This window comes from Helicoverpa zea, chromosome 23, assembly GCF_022581195.2.
Source record: "Helicoverpa zea isolate HzStark_Cry1AcR chromosome 23, ilHelZeax1.1, whole genome shotgun sequence".
NCBI lineage: Eukaryota > Metazoa > Arthropoda > Insecta > Lepidoptera > Noctuidae > Helicoverpa > Helicoverpa zea.
This window is the reverse complement of record NC_061474.1, coordinates 3070252-3087542: the sequence shown is the minus strand read 5'-3', so window position 1 is coordinate 3087542 and position 17291 is coordinate 3070252. Positions and strand designations below refer to the sequence as shown.

Here is a 17291-nt window from a genome sequence, read left to right as displayed (position 1 = left end):
GCCTATAGCCTTCCTCGATAAATGGGCTATCTAACACTGAAAGAATTTTTCAAATCGGTCCAGTAGTTCTTGAGATTAGCGCGTTCGAACAAACAAACTCTTCAGCTTTATAATATTAGTATAGATAACTAGCTGATCTCCACGGATCCACCTGCATTTCGAGGGAGCTACTTACCGCACCTGGATAAAAAGAAGGCGATGTTCTTCTTCAGGCTCTGAGCTATCTGTCTACCAAATATTATTTACGTCGTTTCTTTAGTTTTGGCGTGAAAGCGCGACAGAAAAACAGTTACTTTCACGTTTGTAATATTAGTAAAAATGATTCGCTGTTACAGATTTTCTGAACTAATTGACTGAAATAATATTTTCCTAAACAATGAACATCTCTGTATAAAGGTTAAATACCTGAAAAGCAACAAGTTGTAACAATGCCCTTCAATATAGGTACTCGAGAAAAGTTTCTTCCAATTGTACCTAATAAAGCTTTTATGCCTAACTTAATCATCGATTTCACAGAAACATAAAAGGCGTTCAATTGTCTCTTTTATATGAAACTGTTAAACAATTACTTCTTCAACGAATTTTGCTAGATCAACAAGAGCTTTTAAAAAAGTATAAGCTTGCAAAAAAAACTAGAAAAACTCAAGATAAGTATTTATTAATAAATAACTATTTTACAATATTATAATATAGGTATTTATATATCTATGAGTTGGGACCAGGATTGGCAGCAAAAAGCTATGAATGACTACAGATGTATCACGTTCAAGATTAGGTTAAAAGACTTTCTATAATCGTTAACTCTATGGATATGAAATGGACAAATCACGTGGGCATAACGTGCATAACGTGGTTTGGAATGTCATTTCCATATTTTGCGTATACTATCTGAGATACTATCATAGAAAATCTTCTTGGCTAACCTCGCAGTACTCTCTCAAAAAGGTTGTAATAATTGAGTCCCTTATTATAAAAGGTGTTTAAAGCAATTTGACGAAAGCTTTATCCTTGACACATCTGTCTATAGCCTCCATGAGTTCAACAGTTTCTTGGTGACAGGTCTCGGCAGTGTATGCTGCCTTTTTCGCGACCCTCCTCGCGCACTCTCTTAGGGCAAGGAAAAATGGTCTTGTTGCACAATCCTCTGTGGAAAATGGCTTTTATTATTCTGAAGAAGCATTTTAATTGACAACCTAGTTTGTGTAATGTAAAAAATGTGAAAATGTTGTGAATACAATGAAATGACAAATGGATCCCTATGCACAGCATCATGAGTGCAAACGGCAGCATTTTTACTAAACAATACTTATGCTGGTTTGCTAGTGAACGCTGATGAACCTCTACAACCAAGAATCTAGAAGAATGGGCGATAAAGTCTTTAGCGATTATCATGACTCGGTCAGTTGTTGCGCCACTTCTTCTTCCCAGCAAGAAAAAGGGCGAGTGTTTTGGGGGCCGACTTTTGTAATTTTTTGACGTTCAAAAAGTGCTGTTTTGCAGCCAGGTTTGAAGAAATGAATTTGAATTTATGTAATGAATTTTATCAAGCTAATTAAACTAAAGCTATTGATGGATGGATAACCTGTTGCGGTTTTGTGGCTGGCTGATAATGCTAACAGATGGTTTACCGCAAAAATGTGGTGTATCGAAAATGGCGGGCTGGCGCGAGGCTGCTGGCTGACCTTTTACTTTTTAGGATGTCGGAAAATGGATGGAAACTTATTCAGATTTTATTTAGTTTTTATAAAAAAATATATATCTACGAGTATAATAAAAATAAATTTGTTTTAAAGTCTTTCGGTCAATTTAAATACTGTTCTGAATCTCCTGAAAATAAATGCCTTCTAAACATTGTAGAAAATTCTGATGCGTATTTAGATATTTTTATAACAATTCTTGACTTTTTTCTTAACAAATGAAAATTTGTATGCGTAACACAACGTCAAGGATTTTGCGATTTAATAACTGCGTCTTCGCAGAGTTTATGCAAGGATATAATACATAAAAGTAATTAAGGTAAACGCGGGTGAAGTCGTCATGCCCCAATAGTCGTCAGTCAATCTACAAAACTTTTATTTATTATTTCTATTGAACTTAAAATGGGCCGGTTTATATGTCAACGTATTGTTGATAACATATTGCACGATTTAAATGACAATACGGGGTTTTAACAGTCATGGCATCGGAGATATGTTAATCGAAACGTGTGTGCCCTAACAAAATCGTTTTTTCATGAAGTTCAGCTGTCAAAAGTGAAACTCAGCACGTGGTTTTGTATTTTGATTTACATAACTCCACTGTGGTCTGTGGTATGTTTCTTTGTTTAATTAGATAGTTAAGTTTATTTGCTAACGATGTAATATGCAATTTGGAATACTTTTAACATAGAAGATATATTTTTTTAATGTGACATCTATTGGTACTTTAAAACTCCCATTTGACCCAAAACTCGTCAATTTTAGAATTATTATGACGAGTACTGGGACATGCTCAAAAGTTGCACCTAAACTCGTCATATTGAGGATATTTTGTGTTTTACAGTACAAAATGCGAATAAATAGTTAATATCGGGACTTTTACAAAATTGTTAACTCTCTAGAACAAACATATTTAAGGTTTAGACTACATTTGTTGATAAAACTCTGTTTGACTTCACTGTTCTTACACTATGCTTTTTGTTCGAAATAACTGCATGTCGTCACGCGTATTGTACCGCGTCTCCCTAACGTGCCTTAATAAGCGCCTGTATAAAAAAAATATGTCATTCAACTAGCTAACTCTTTTGACGCAAAAAATATTAAAATCGGTTTTAAAACTTAGATGACATAGCTTCCAGCGCTGTCACTTCTTTGCTTGTCGTATTCGATATTGATGGGTAAAGAGTAATTTTAAGTAAGATTTTTTTATTTTAAAGTGTATCTAGTGATTGCATGATTGTAATTTTAATAGCAGATCATGACTGTAAGAAACTACAAGCAAGAGGGCCTTTTCAAAGTCATGGAAGCTGTTTAGAATAGAATAATGAAATTCTAAACCGCCGTGGAACGCCGGCCTAGAATTGCGTTCCCCCAAATCATCCCGTGGGTGTCTAAGGGACAAACCGAAGGTCGGGCAGCAACGCCCTCCGTGTACCGCACACCCTCACTACGATCGCCAACCCGCCTGCCAAGCGTGGCGATTAACGGCAAACTATGATTATGATAGGCACAGCAAGCAGGCCCCCAGTCCCCGGCAGCTCCGCTATCCCTGGCGCGGGTAGCTGTCAAGGTAACGGCGGAGCAGTGGGAGCTAAGAATCCCCGGAAGAGATCCGGCTACCCACCCCCACGATGACTGGCCCTGGTAACACACAACATACGCACATTGAGGACTGACGAAAGGATCTGCGAGCTGGAAGAGGAGTTGAGCAAGTTACATTGGGACATTATAGGGTTACGCGAGGTCCGTAGAGAGGGAAAGTCTGGTAACTTGCTCTACTACCGGGAGGGCGACCAACAGTCCCAAGGTGGTGTCCGGTTTCTCGTTTACAAGTCCCTCGTGAGCAACATAACAACCATCGACAGTGTGTCGAACAGGGTGGTATACCTAATACTCAGAATATCAGAAAGATATTCGCTGAAGGTCATTCAGTTGTACGCACCGACCTCGTCACACTCCGATGATGAGGTGGAGACTATGTATGAGGACGCAAGTAGAGCCATACATAGTTCCAAAACCCACTTCACTGTTGTCATGGGGGACTTTAATGCTAAGTTTGGAAAGAAAAACGGCGATGAGTTGAGAGTGGGGCAATTTGGGTATGGGTAACGGAACCCTAGGGGACAGAGGCTGGCCGACTTTCTAGAGAAAGAGGGACCCTTCATGATGAACTCTTTCTTCCAGAAGCCGCCTCACAGGAAATGGACCTGGTTAAGTCCCGATGGTTTTACGAGAAACGAGAAAGACTTTTTCATGACCGATAAGAAACGGGTATTCAGCGACGTCTCTGTGATCAATAGGGTAAAAACCGGTAGCGATCACCGAATCGTAAGAGCCTCGCTGAATATTAATTCAAGTTTAACAACTTGAAAGGTCCAGTCTGATGAAGTCTACGCTCCGACCTACTCGGTCCCATATTCGAAAGCTTTCAACTCGAGCTCTCTAATCGCTTTGCTTGCCTTGAGAACCTAGCATCAGTGGACGAGATCAAAGACGGGCTAGTGGAAACTGTCCGCACAGTAGGGTCTAAGTTTTTTAGACCCTGCCGTAAAAATAGACCACAAAAACTGACCGACCAAACCTTAAACCTCATGGCATAACGACGCTTGCTACAGTTGCAGTATTCCAGCGACGCGAAGTCATATAGGCAGCTCAATAGACGAATACCTAAGTCCTTGCGACATGGTCTGCCTCTCTTTAATACAAATCGTGTTAAAGAGACCATACAGCGAAACCAACGCCTTCAAGCTCCTGGAATGCGAAGGACTTGGCATCAACATCAACGGCGAATACATCACTCACCTTCGGTTTGCCGATGACATCGTAGTCATGGCAAAGTCGATGGAGGAACTCAGTATGATGCTCGATGGCCTCGACCGAGTTTCACAACGGGTGGGCCTGAAAATGAACATGGACAAGACGAAAATTATGTCAAATGTCCATGTTGAGCCCACCCCGGTCTCTGTTGGAAGCTCGGTACTCGAAGTAGTTGACTCATATATCTACCTAGGACAAGTAGTCTAATTAGGTAGCTCCAACTTCGAGAAAGAGGTCAACCGCCGAATCCAACTCGGCTGGGCAGCGTTCGGGAAACTACGCAATATCTTTTCGTCCGACATACCTCAGTGCCTCAAGACGAAAGTCTTCAATCAATGTGTGTTACCAGTGATGACTTACGGCACCGAAACGTGGTCTCTCACTATCGGTCTCATCTCAAAGCTCAAAGTCGCTCAACGAGCTGTGGAGAGGGCTATGCTCGGAGTTTCTCTACGCGATCGAATCCGAAATGAGGAGATCCGTAGACTAACTAAAGTCACCGATATAGGCCACCGGATTAGCAAGTTGATGTGGCAATAGGCAGGCCATATTGCTCGCAGAGCAGATGGTCGATGGGGTTGAAAAGTGTTGGAGTGGCGACCACGGACTAGTAAGCGCACGCAGCGTAGGACGTCTACCAACAAGGTGGACAGACGAAAGAAGACGCTGGATGCAGGTCGCCCCCAACAGGTATCCGTGGAAATCCAAGGGGGAGGCCTATGTTCAGCAGTGGACGTCCTATGGCTGAGATGATGATAAATGAATGTGACTTTTATTTTTTGTGAAAACTGATTATTTTATTTTACAATTTAAATATTTTTATAGTAATAATTTTACTCGTGCTACAATATGCACATGACTCCATGGTTATTATGACTAAGAAATATAACATATACATATTTTATAGACTGATTTTGTGATTCCAAGCGTTTGATAGTTAGGAATATAAATTAAAATGCAACTAAGTATCTGTTTTATTGAATACTAAATAGGGATTTGATTTTCTATCTATCTATCTAATGTTTCAAAGGCACAAGTATGCTTAACAAATTCAACCACAAAAAATGTACATAACTTGAACTTTATGTTCAAGAGCAGAGAGTTTACATTAGCATTAAAAGTTGACGAGTACTGGGAATATTTGACGAGTATCCGTACAAATCAGACGACTATTGGTACAAATCGCCCTTTTTTTACGATTGCCTGAATAAGTACATAAACCCATCAAAATGATTAAAAAAACATTAGTTACTTAGAATAACGAATAAATTCTCTATCATGTCATGCAAAAATTGTCATTTTCTATTGAATATTTAACACACAGTAGCGCTTCAAAGTCAGTGATTTCCGAAATCCGACGAGTATTGGTACGTTTACCTTAATACTTTTTGCTGGTTCTAACCGCATAACTTCAGAGCGTCATAGTTATGTAACTGAGAACATAATAGATGATTATTACAAAAGGTCGCGTAATATTGTAACTATAACGACATATTTTTTTCTTACATAGGAATTTCAAAGAGTTTGGCATATAAAATGTTAATAATTTTGCTATATTAAGATTACTAATATGACCAGTTTAGACAATGCTTATATTCATATTCATGATGATAATTACTTTGTTCTTTTGTCCGTCTTTTATCGTCATTCTAAAAATAGAGTGGGATTTCTCGTTGTACTTTAACTATCTTTATTTTTTGTGAACACATACCATGTTATGGGTATATACGACATTTCATTACCCATTTAATTCTAAATCACTGTAGTTGAAAATTAAAATATTTTCTTCTATTAGTATTCATCTAAATGGAGCTAAATACTACTAGAAGAAAGTTTAGTAGTTTTTTCAGTCCGCAGCTTTTTTCCGCAATTTCTTCTTGGTTGATTCCGGGTAGTACCGCACTACGATATTACCGAGTAGAAGTTGCCGAATGGCTGATTTCAACTGATTGTGAAAATAGCCAAACCCTCTCGGGACTTTGAGCTTAGATTTTTGCTTTCATAAATACTAGTAATTTTCTTTTTTTATTTATTTGTATCAGGCATCTAAGGCCCGTATAAAATATCTTACATAAATATTATAACATCGATAGGTATACTTACTAATTCTGTTATATAATACCTAAGCCTTCTTTCAAATATTATTTTTTTTACACACCAACTGATGTGTTATTGAAGTTTTTTGATAAGTAAAATTTTTCTATTACCAAGCTAAATCACATAAGCTAAGTAAGGCTTTTCAAGTTCCTCTTTTGTTCTGCCATTTTTGACACTGAATCGCTTTAGTTCCATCAAATAAGAACTTCTTGTTAAATTAAGCACCACTCAATTAAATTTCTTACAGAAGACTTACCCATTATAAATTCATTAGAATGGGTCTGACGAATAAGTAATTACCCCGTTGATTGGTGTATATTTAATAGTCAAGAAGGTTTGGCCGAGCTTACATTGTCTTTCAAGGTCAGGATTAGGACAATATGGGGTGAAAGCCTTGTAACCTTTATGTCTTCAATCATCAGTATACTCCGTTTACGGTTCATATTATTTTTGGGTGCATAACAATGGCAGTTATGAGTGTCACAACGAAAATGGTACCTACAAGGTCAAATGACGAATGTTTTTGCTTTGGCCGGTGACTGATTGATATTTTTCTTCTGTCTGTCAGTGTTTGTTTATGACTTGTACAAAAAGCTGGGCTTTCACTATTAATATAAATTAGATTTTTATGGATTTTAAATCCTGCAGCGTCATGCACCTGATGCAATTTTCTATGTGTATCTAATGAATCTATAATAGAATGATCTTCATCTGTTTAAGATGGAGAAAAAATAAATGGTAAATGCATAGCTTCTGGTGACCTGACTACATTACGACACCAATATTCCAGTGTCAATTCTAACTATGACGATCTACAAATGAAACAAAAAAAATATATACACAAAACGTACTTTCTAGACACAATCCTCTCTCTCTAGTAAGTTGGTCTTTGGACTCCTGAAACAAGTGATAAAAAATAAAAATAAAGTCTAGCAAATCTTATTAATACACACTCCGTCAGGTACGGTCGAGAGAAATGTTTGCTTTTCTAAGGATCAAGACTCTAGGGATCAAAATTATCTTGGTATATCCTAGGTTATATTCGGTTACCTGAAACCCCTTGGTGCAACATTATGAGCTATCTCTGAACCGGTATTTCTTAGCGGTCTAGACTTAGGTTCTTAAGTAGGTACCTGATTATTATAATTAACAATAAGTATATTGAGTCGCGAAAATACGTTACAATAGTATTAACAAGCAATTCATTATTCAATACATCTGTAGTGCATCGCATCGAATCGGTTCGAATTGGTTTCAATTCTCTACTGTTTATTTCTTTACCAGAGAAATAATAATTAGTCGCTACGAGACAATATTATGAACGACCATATGGGGGTAAATTGAACTAACAAGATATTTTTATTGGACCACATTAAGAACAGTCGTTACGGGAAGTTAGAAGCCAGCAAGTCTGACAACCAGTCTTACCTAGGCGTATTGGGTTGTCCGGCTCACTGGGTTGAGGAGGCCAGATAGGCAGTCACTCCTTGTAAAACACTGCACTCGGTTCGACTAGAAGCCGACTCAAAATATTTAGGAAAAGGCTAGGCAGATGATGAACATCAAGAACAAAAGATGTTATTTTTACGAATAATAGATGTTCTTTAAAAAAATTGGTACTCAGCTGCAACACATAATACTGGAAGCCCCAAAGCAGGCGGGAATAGTCTGGGCAGATGATGTGACGTCCTTTAAGAACATTTTTTAAATGTACCTATTGTTCTATTATTCTGAGCACAAGTCGTTTCATATTTGATTATTCCCGGCACGAATCTGATATGAAGTAGAACCGCTGTCATAAGCCACACGGAGTGCCACGCCCCTTTTCCGAATAAATATGTTGAGGTATGAGTTAAAGACTTAGGTATAACATTGGATATTACAATACAAAATCGTAGAAGACCAGAATAAATTATCATCGTAGAATAAAAAGAAATAAAAAAGAACAGTTTAGAAAACGTCGCATTAAAATTCAATGCAAATTACAAATTCATCAAACTTCATACTTATGAAAAAGAAGTTAAAACAAAATATGAAACGTGGGTTATTCATTGTTACAAAAACAATGGTACGGACTTATTATTACATACATTAAATTGTATGTCATTACACCCATAAATGAAGCATTCAGGTCAATGTGCAATTCAAATGTTAGGGTTTGCAGGTTGGAAAATCTGTTATAAATTCTTTGTTTCATAAACACATGGTACTGACATTCATGGAGGTCTAAAAAATGAAATGGAAAAGGTCTCTCATATCCTTTTCATCATGCAAATTACTTCAGTATTGTCATCAATTCACCCCTATTTCACTTCAGTCAGATCATGCTTGTTATAAGTCCTTCATTCCTCCTGCAATAGATCATAAAAATCTCATCTAAATCTAATTATATTCCAAAGAAATTGCCGCAGCGCGAAAATAAATCTAAAAAGACCAATGGACCTAGTCAGCATGAATAAATTCTGTAATCAAAATGTACGTGTAGGTACCTCTACTTTATTAATTTCTTTTATTCGTCCATTAGAAGACACAGCTGTATTGTAATTAAGTTGATGAATTATGTAATATCAGTCAACCCTAACCACGGGTTCGATCATTGGACTGAGGTAATTATTATCGTCCTTACGGGGATGACATTGTTGAATTATTCGTCTCTCTAAATGCTGTGCTAACAACCACTTGTGGTGAAGACAAACCTGGGATTAATGTAGCGAAAATGCTCGTGTGAGGGCTTTGCTCTATCGAAATATATCGCGTATAATAGAAGTTTAATAAGGGAGAAGTTTTCAGGCTTCTTAACACTTTGAACGTCAAGTGTCTGACAAACTATAGTTTTTCTGTTGTATCCAGGACAGGACCAATGGTGTTCAAAGCTTTACTTTAACAGATGAAAAGGAACCTCATTGGTAAAAGACCCAGTTTTCCATATTTATTTTCGCCTTCTGGTAGTTTTGGTTAGCAATGATAGATAGATTTTTGTATAAAAAGCTTCTACTGTGGCCCACCCAAAAATTATGATAAAGACACTTTATCACAAATATGATTTTGCTATCACGATAAAACTGTCACCGATATCAACTACCCAATGAGCTTTCCAAACTCCAATTTGACATTGGGATAAGCTGACCTAACCCTTACAATATAATTTATCGCGTCCATAAAATGTAGATTAGTTACAGGTAAACAAAATCGATAATTGGAACATGAAATAATATTTGGGGACAAGGATGTAGGTTAATCTGGATCGGCTTGGCTTCAAAACGGTTCTGTCTGAGCCTGCGTCATAAGATGTCGGTCACGTGAAACCATAATTTTTGATTGCCACGTGTTTTGCGTGCCTCGTGCTGTATTTCTTACACGAGTCTCTTAGTGCTCGTATGTACGAATCTAATTATGCATCTTTGTCAATATGCGAAAGTAATTGTTTCTCGGTCTGGTACTCTCTTGAGTTCTTGGGGTCTTAGGAATCATCATCCAGGGTATATTTATTAAAGATGAAGCAACTAACAATTAGCGATGCTTATTTTTTCTTATTTAGATGCATGAATGAAGCATTATCCTGATAAAATTTGGACAAAACTCTGCGATTGAAACACAGTGAAAATAATATTTCATACGCAGTCTCGAGTCTCGACATTTATCAAGCTTAATGACATTTCATTCAAGGTTTAATTCAGAGCAAAGCGTCGATTTCGTTTCGCCCAAAATAACTGCGCACGAGTCAACGACACTGCAAAGATTGCAGAAAAATTCTGGAAATATGATGAATCGGGAAAAACGTAAAAACGTAGAAGACTTACTCTTCTGCGTTTTTACGTTTTTCACGATAGAGAAATATGGAGGAATACGGAAAGCGGACCCCGTCACAAGACGGGATAAACGCCAAGAAGAAGAAGAAGAAGTAAGGAGGAATCAAAAATATGCCATTGAAGATCAATAAGCAGTTTAATATATTGCAAATTATATTATTTTAAGGATAGATGCGGGCTGCCCTAGGCCGTAATGGTTGGCCCTCATTGGGGAAGACCTAAGTTCAGCTGTGGCAATAGACTTAGTATGATGATGATAAGAAAAACATGCCAAAATTAGATCAACAGCAAAGAAATAAAAGTTCTGTTGAAGGCTTCAAAAAACATTGTACCTCATACGTTTTTGGACATTCAAATTCTTATCAGCCAATTCATAAGCTATGTTAATTCACCGTACGATGAAGTAACTGTTAACAACGCATATCTTAGAGAATATTACGCCATTTTATTTGTTATTGAAATCCACATCAATCCTAGACCGGTTATATTGACGTCAAACTTTATATAAAAATACTATAGGCGTATATGACAAAATGATAAATTGAAGCACCAAAAAAATGAGCACTCATGTGTTTACTTCTTTGATATTCTCGAAGTTTCCCTCCAGTTTTAAATACATGTTTCATATTTTTTACTTGTTCATATTTTTAAGCATTAAAGAAGTTTAAATATAACTTCTAATTATTGTATGCCGCTGAATAGACCAACAGGTATTCAAGTACCTATACAGGGTTTGTCTTAAATATGTAATTTTATGGATTAGAGCAAGATATATGGGTGTCTTTAGAATCCCTTGCTTCTCATACAAATCAAATTCAACAGTTCACTAAAGAATCAACACAAATAGGTGACGTAGATATAAATCCCAGCAATCAATCATAGAATCTGTGACTACTTCACCGTCAGAGGCGACAATCACTGCACTTAACCTTATTTACGTCTGCGACAAGATGACACACTGCAACCGTACAAAATTCTCCAATTAACTCTTCTGTGAAGCCATACAAACGTGAGAATTAGTCACTTTATTAATACAAAAGCGTACTTTCCTTGAATTTGGGCCAACAATCCGTTGTGTGCTTTCGTTTGATAATAATCACTGTCTGCTAAACAACCTTGTTCTGGTTAGCTTGTTTACAGTGTCAACCTCTTAATCTCCATGATGATTTTGTATCATTCAAAATTAATCCTTCGATACATTCTTCATTTTGGACTAATTTCGTAATTTATGTTGACCGACCTTTTGGATTGGATCTAGTTTCAGTAACATCAGCTTGGCGTATTAATAGGATTGCAATAGTGGATTCTATTTGCAAAAGCTTGCGATCAATACTTGTCCAATTTCATAATGAACGGTCAGAAAAAATGGATAGCAATCGTAACTCATCACATTGCTGACGTGTCGGGAAATTGGAGGTTACGATATTTTAGATACACTTCTTACTTCCTCTGGGGCAAAACCCAGAGCGGTTTTATGTGTGAAGAAGGATAAATCCACTCCATCATAAGATTACATCTTCCAATAGTTTCTAGCCACTTAAAACGAACAAACGAACAAACGCCACAAACCGCTCGTTAGTTGCGTGCAAGACAATAACATAATCCGCCGTTTACAATTCCCGAGGGAAATCATCCAACTAATACATCTGTGGACATAAACATACAATTTACTGATGAATAAATGTCAGCTGATCGAGTTACGTTTATTTCCGTGTTTCGTGTCTTATTTACTATGTTTGTAGTAAATAACAACGTACTATGTCTGGTCCCCCACCTATAGTCATATTTGCTTACGTAGGTAAAGGTACACAGAAGCGATTACCTACTAAAATGAAGGGACAATAAACAAAAATAAAATAAACTCTGCAATAGAGTAGCTAAGAAAAGGTATCAATATCTGATGGCATTTGTATGTGAATCTTTCAAATACATTGGAATTTAGAACCAATACGATTCAAGGGCAAAACAATAATTAAACTTAAAGATTTATCTCTATTAGCTGTCTTGGTAAATCTTGTCGATATTGCAAAATTAATAAATTAAATATAGTACACGTGCAATGGTGTTCTTAGATGCGGGCATTCATACATTTATAACTGATAAATTTACTCTGAGCTCTGATGCCAGAATCTGCAATTTGACAACTTGACAACATCTGTTCATCTTGTCTTTCCATGGTGTTTCTCTCATTGTAAGACTCAACGTTCATTCCTGTGTCAATATCTTAGCACCAAGAAGAATTCCGTACCACTCTTCGTACACTTCTCATCCATTAAACACCTGAGGCCCGATTCTCCTAAGTTAATAATGTCAAAATCGAATAGAAATCGAATCGCAATATGATCGCAATAGCACTTTTAACCATATCGGGCATTCTGCTACTAATAAAAGACCAATCGTATTCGATTGACATTTGATTGGTGTGCGATTGGTCTGCTATTTTGGTAATTTTGGTCTATACGGTAGTTTGCTGTACAATCATTTTGCAATCGTAAATCATTTGCAAACAAAATGATTCATTGAATGACAGAAAAGGATAAAAACGTTTATATCAAAGAAAAAATAGCGGAATGCCACATACGCTTCAATCGTAATCGAGTCGGGATCGGATCGCAGTCGAATCGAGTCGAACGTGAATCGTATGTCGCTTAAGTAAAATTAGGAGAACCGGGCCCCTGTATGCCCAGAATCGTGACGAAATTATCTTCATATTTACGGAGTTGCGGCGAATCTTCAAAACGCATTGTTCTCAAATATAGTAGCATTATTATCGTTAACTTTGAGGTCGTAATTTTCACACGAATTTGTCTTCTGTACCTAATACATCTCTACTATATTTTTTTAATACATTAGAGTCGACATAAGAACACGTTGAGGCAATAAATATGACATTGAACCCAACATTAATGGCATCCCTACCCCGAATACTCCACTTATCCATTTGCGAATTTTTCGCACAACATATTTCATAGTGTTCGACTTTCATAAGAGGAAACACAAACATATTATAACCGTTGTTAATGAACCACTCACGTATAAGTATTTGCAGTTTTATTAAACTGTAGCAAAATATTATTCCTGTGTACCACTGTTTGGTGTGCTCATTATCGCACATGGATAATCGTTTGCATAAAGTATAAGTGTTTCATTCTGCCATTTGTGTTTGGTTATGCTGAAAAATTTCCATTTTAAATTATTTTATGCACAATCAGCATGAATTTGTGGAAATTACACAGAACATGGATTATGTTGAGGTCACTTTAATTGCCTTTCGTCACGTTGGTCACTTTAATTAGTAGTTGCAGTAATAACTCCAAGATTTAAAAACATAAGGAAGGATAGGTCTTTTAGTATTTCGAACAGAACATTCAACAAAAAATCCAGCTCGAAACTGCATACATGTAATATTATCCAGTTCAATCTTGCTTTCATCAACTCAGTAGGTACTGAAATGATTAAGTTGCGTTTCGGAAGGTCATTTGATGTAGCAGTCAATTTAATCATTGTCTTACACATTGAACTCAATCTTGTAATTAGAGTCAAATCAATGGAGACAGAAATAGGAACGGGAGAGGACAAACGTCAATGTTTAATTGTGAACTGAAGATATGATTGTGTCAGGTCTTTTCATCCTCGGGAGAATACAAATATTTAGTCATATCAGGAGTTAAAATTGTAGTTGTCAATCAGACTCCAGATAGATAGGAAACTACAAACGAATTCGCTTAAACTCAAAAAAAGCATTCAACTGCTTCGAAATCGGTTGATACGTTGATAAGTGCCACGGACAGACAAGTAGTCAAAATGATACTCAACACTCTCTTTATGCGCCGGGGGTAAAAAAGCAATTGTAGAAACATTATCCAACATTTCCGTTCCCTCACAAACAGAATCTATAGTCAGCCTCATTTGTTCTCAGTATACCGGTGTCATGCTGATATGACAATATGATGGCGACCACCACGATGGTAGTTTCACCGTTAGCAACCCAACCATCGCCGAAGAACAAGAGGCGGTTGTTTGCCGAAGCTAGACAGAACAGCTTACAGAAGCTCAGCATCATATTTGACCATGGAAACAAAAATGGTAAGTAGAAAGAGGAAGGGTTTGTTTCTATACTCGCACTATTTCAGAACCACAGCCGATTTGAAAAAATATTTAAGGTGCTATTTACTTTGGTAACTACTCTGGTAAATAGCACCTAAAATATGGAGGCCCAGAAATAAACGTAAACATTTATTTTCGGATAAACGTAACCTATAGCCGCGATAAATGGGCTATATAAATAATACTGAATCAATTGTCCAAATAGGACTAGAAATTTCTAACAATAGCGCATTTGAGCCAACATAAACAAACAAACTCTTCAGCTTTAAAATACTGGTTAGTAGGATTAAGGAAGTCTATAATGACCTAGGTTTATCCAGCTCTAAATTGCTTGTTTACACAATAGACTTCAGTGAAGCGTAGCTCGTTAGAAAAATAACACCGACCCGTATATCTTTCTAGAAACAACAGCCACTAATTGCATGTGAGAAAATAGCAATTATAGTTCGGCCATTCAGAGAATGCGTTCCTGACACGTCGCGATTGAACTGACGACGTAACTTTGCAATGGCGTTGCAGTTACGATAAAAATATTTTTGCTGGTTGTTTACCGTTTTAACAATTGAGGAGCATTAAAACAACATTATTATATCAATAATCAATGAATGTAGTTACGTCGTCAGTTCAATCGCGACGTGTCAGGAACGCATTCTCTGAATGGCCGAAAAGAACTTCTGCGAATCACATATAATTTTAGCTCCTTTTCTCATGGAAGCTGGTGTAAAAACTTAATAATTAAGAGACTGACTTGACAATTTAATTGAAGATGCGGTTAAAAGACGTCTAATTACAATGGCTTTGTTGGAAAAAGGCGCCCTTATCCGGTAGCTATCCACCATCTTAACCTGACACCTAGGTGTGGCGCCACTCGCTTAAGTATCAGGCAAATATTGTTCTATAAAAGTTAGTTCCATTTTCCACCGCAGTCCAATGTATGATGGTCAGGGTTCTCGCAGTGTGTTCGCTAATGCACCTGCCCGACTCCGCTTAGCAAATGGTCGACAGACAAAGGAAAGGTGCACATTTTTGCAGCCGGCTGTTGTAGTTCGTAAAACTTTACGCATAAGTATAAACTTTTTTGTGATTGCAGTCAAAATTTAAATCAAAAGTCATTGGGCCAGCGGTTAAATAATTTAAGCCGTGGGTCTTTGGTTTCTATTAAGTTTTTATAAAGGTATAGAGGAAAAACCTTGGAATGACCCTCTCTGGTTAAAAGCTTTTACGATAATCCGAACTAATTACCTACTTTTTTGCTATCTACGGAATACGGAGAAAAGTAAATTACTGTATTCGCTTTGTAGGAGCGGAAATCCCGCCTATCATAAACGGCAATATCTACGGTTATTTCGATAATATTCTTACCGAGTCAAACATTTTCACGTCCACACTCATTTTGTAGTATTTTCTATAATATTTCTATAACAATATTAGTTTTCCTGTAGACTTCGCACAAAATGTTTCGAAAAAAATGACATTGACATTCCCGCTTGACGATAAACGTTATTTCAAGTTCAAGATTTTAAAATGGATCACCGGAAAACGGAAACGCCTATATAAACTAATAAATGTGTATATCTTTATTAGAGCATGCTGATAAAAAAAAATGACTGTGATAACTGAATACTAATATTGTGTTACAGTAAACAAGAAAGATGTTTAATTTACAACATGATTTTTCTCCTTGAAATATTTTGTTTGTGCGAATATGTACCAATCACAACATTCGTATGATTCGTAACGTCGGTGAAACAGGATATCGTTTCCACCGTCGCTACTAGATGGCAGCAGAGATGACGAATGAAATGCGCGCTTTTTCATGACTGTTTTTTTCGCATAACGTCCATGTTGACATTTAGAGGCGCAGTGTTGCTACTACGACATAATTCTACCATCACATCAGTTATTGATTTTAAAGCAGGATCAGATAGCCATTTAATTATCTTCTATGAATAAAGTACAACAATTAAAGTCATTTTTTTATTAGAACTGAATTGTTTTTTTTGTTCATCTTTCAAATTAGTTCCAATGCAAAGAATTCTGTATTCATAATTTCTTCTCAGTAAAATTTGATTATTTTTATCCGGTCGTTACTCCATATTTTAAATAATTGAAACCAATATTATGGTGGCATTAAATACAAAATAGAAAAGTATTTTATATAAAAATAGAACAGGTACATAAATTGCATAATGAATTTGATTTGACAATAAAAATATCATCATCTTCCGAGCCTTTTCCCACACTATGTTGGGGTCGGCTTCCAGTCTAACCGGATTCAGCTGAGTACCAGAGCTTTACAAGAAGCGACTGCCTATCTGACCTCCTGAACCCAGTTACCCGGGCAACCCGATACCCCTTGGTTAGACTGGTGTCAGACTTACTGGCTTCTGACTACCCGTAACGACTGCCAAGGATGTTCAATGACAGCCGGGACCTACAGTTTAACGTGCCATCCGAAACACAGTCATTGGTGTCTAAGATATACTTAGAAAGTACATACAAACTTAGAAAAGTTGCATTGGTACTTGCCTGACTGATTATTTGTTTCTATCAATAAAAGTATACAGCCCTGAATTTTTCTGTGTCCATGAATAGTGTTTTCATATGATTAGTCTTTTTAATTTAGATTTTCAAAGCAAATAATTAGGGTGATCGTTTTTGTAAAGATAAATGTAGCTTCAAATAACGGTCAAGAATCTAATGTGTGTGTATAAATTCAAAAGTACCTTTAAATACTAAAATAAAAACGTATAAAAGGATATGA

General features: G+C 36.8%; 2 protein-coding genes across 3 annotated transcripts in view; one reads left to right on the top strand and one right to left on the bottom strand.

Annotated features, from left to right (window-relative positions):
* Positions 1–17291, top strand: part of LOC124642013 (protein phosphatase PP2A 55 kDa regulatory subunit) — a 65866-nt gene that overhangs the window by 21324 nt on the left and 27251 nt on the right. For both annotated transcript variants that reach the window (XM_047180304.1, XM_047180305.1), the window contains exon 2: positions 14340–14506. In XM_047180304.1, the coding sequence (XP_047036260.1) occupies positions 14368–14506 (139 nt within the window). In that variant the 5' untranslated portion in view covers positions 14340–14367. The remainder of the gene's footprint in view (positions 1–14339; positions 14507–17291) is intronic.
* On the bottom strand, positions 642–16020 carry LOC124642015. The gene is made up of 3 exons (XM_047180311.1): positions 15890–16020; positions 7463–7508; positions 642–1144 (listed from the first exon to the last, which is right to left on the bottom strand). The coding sequence occupies exons 1-3, from the start codon at positions 15917–15919 to the stop codon at positions 981–983; spliced, it is 240 nt and encodes a 79-aa protein (XP_047036267.1). The 5' UTR covers positions 15920–16020; the 3' UTR covers positions 642–980.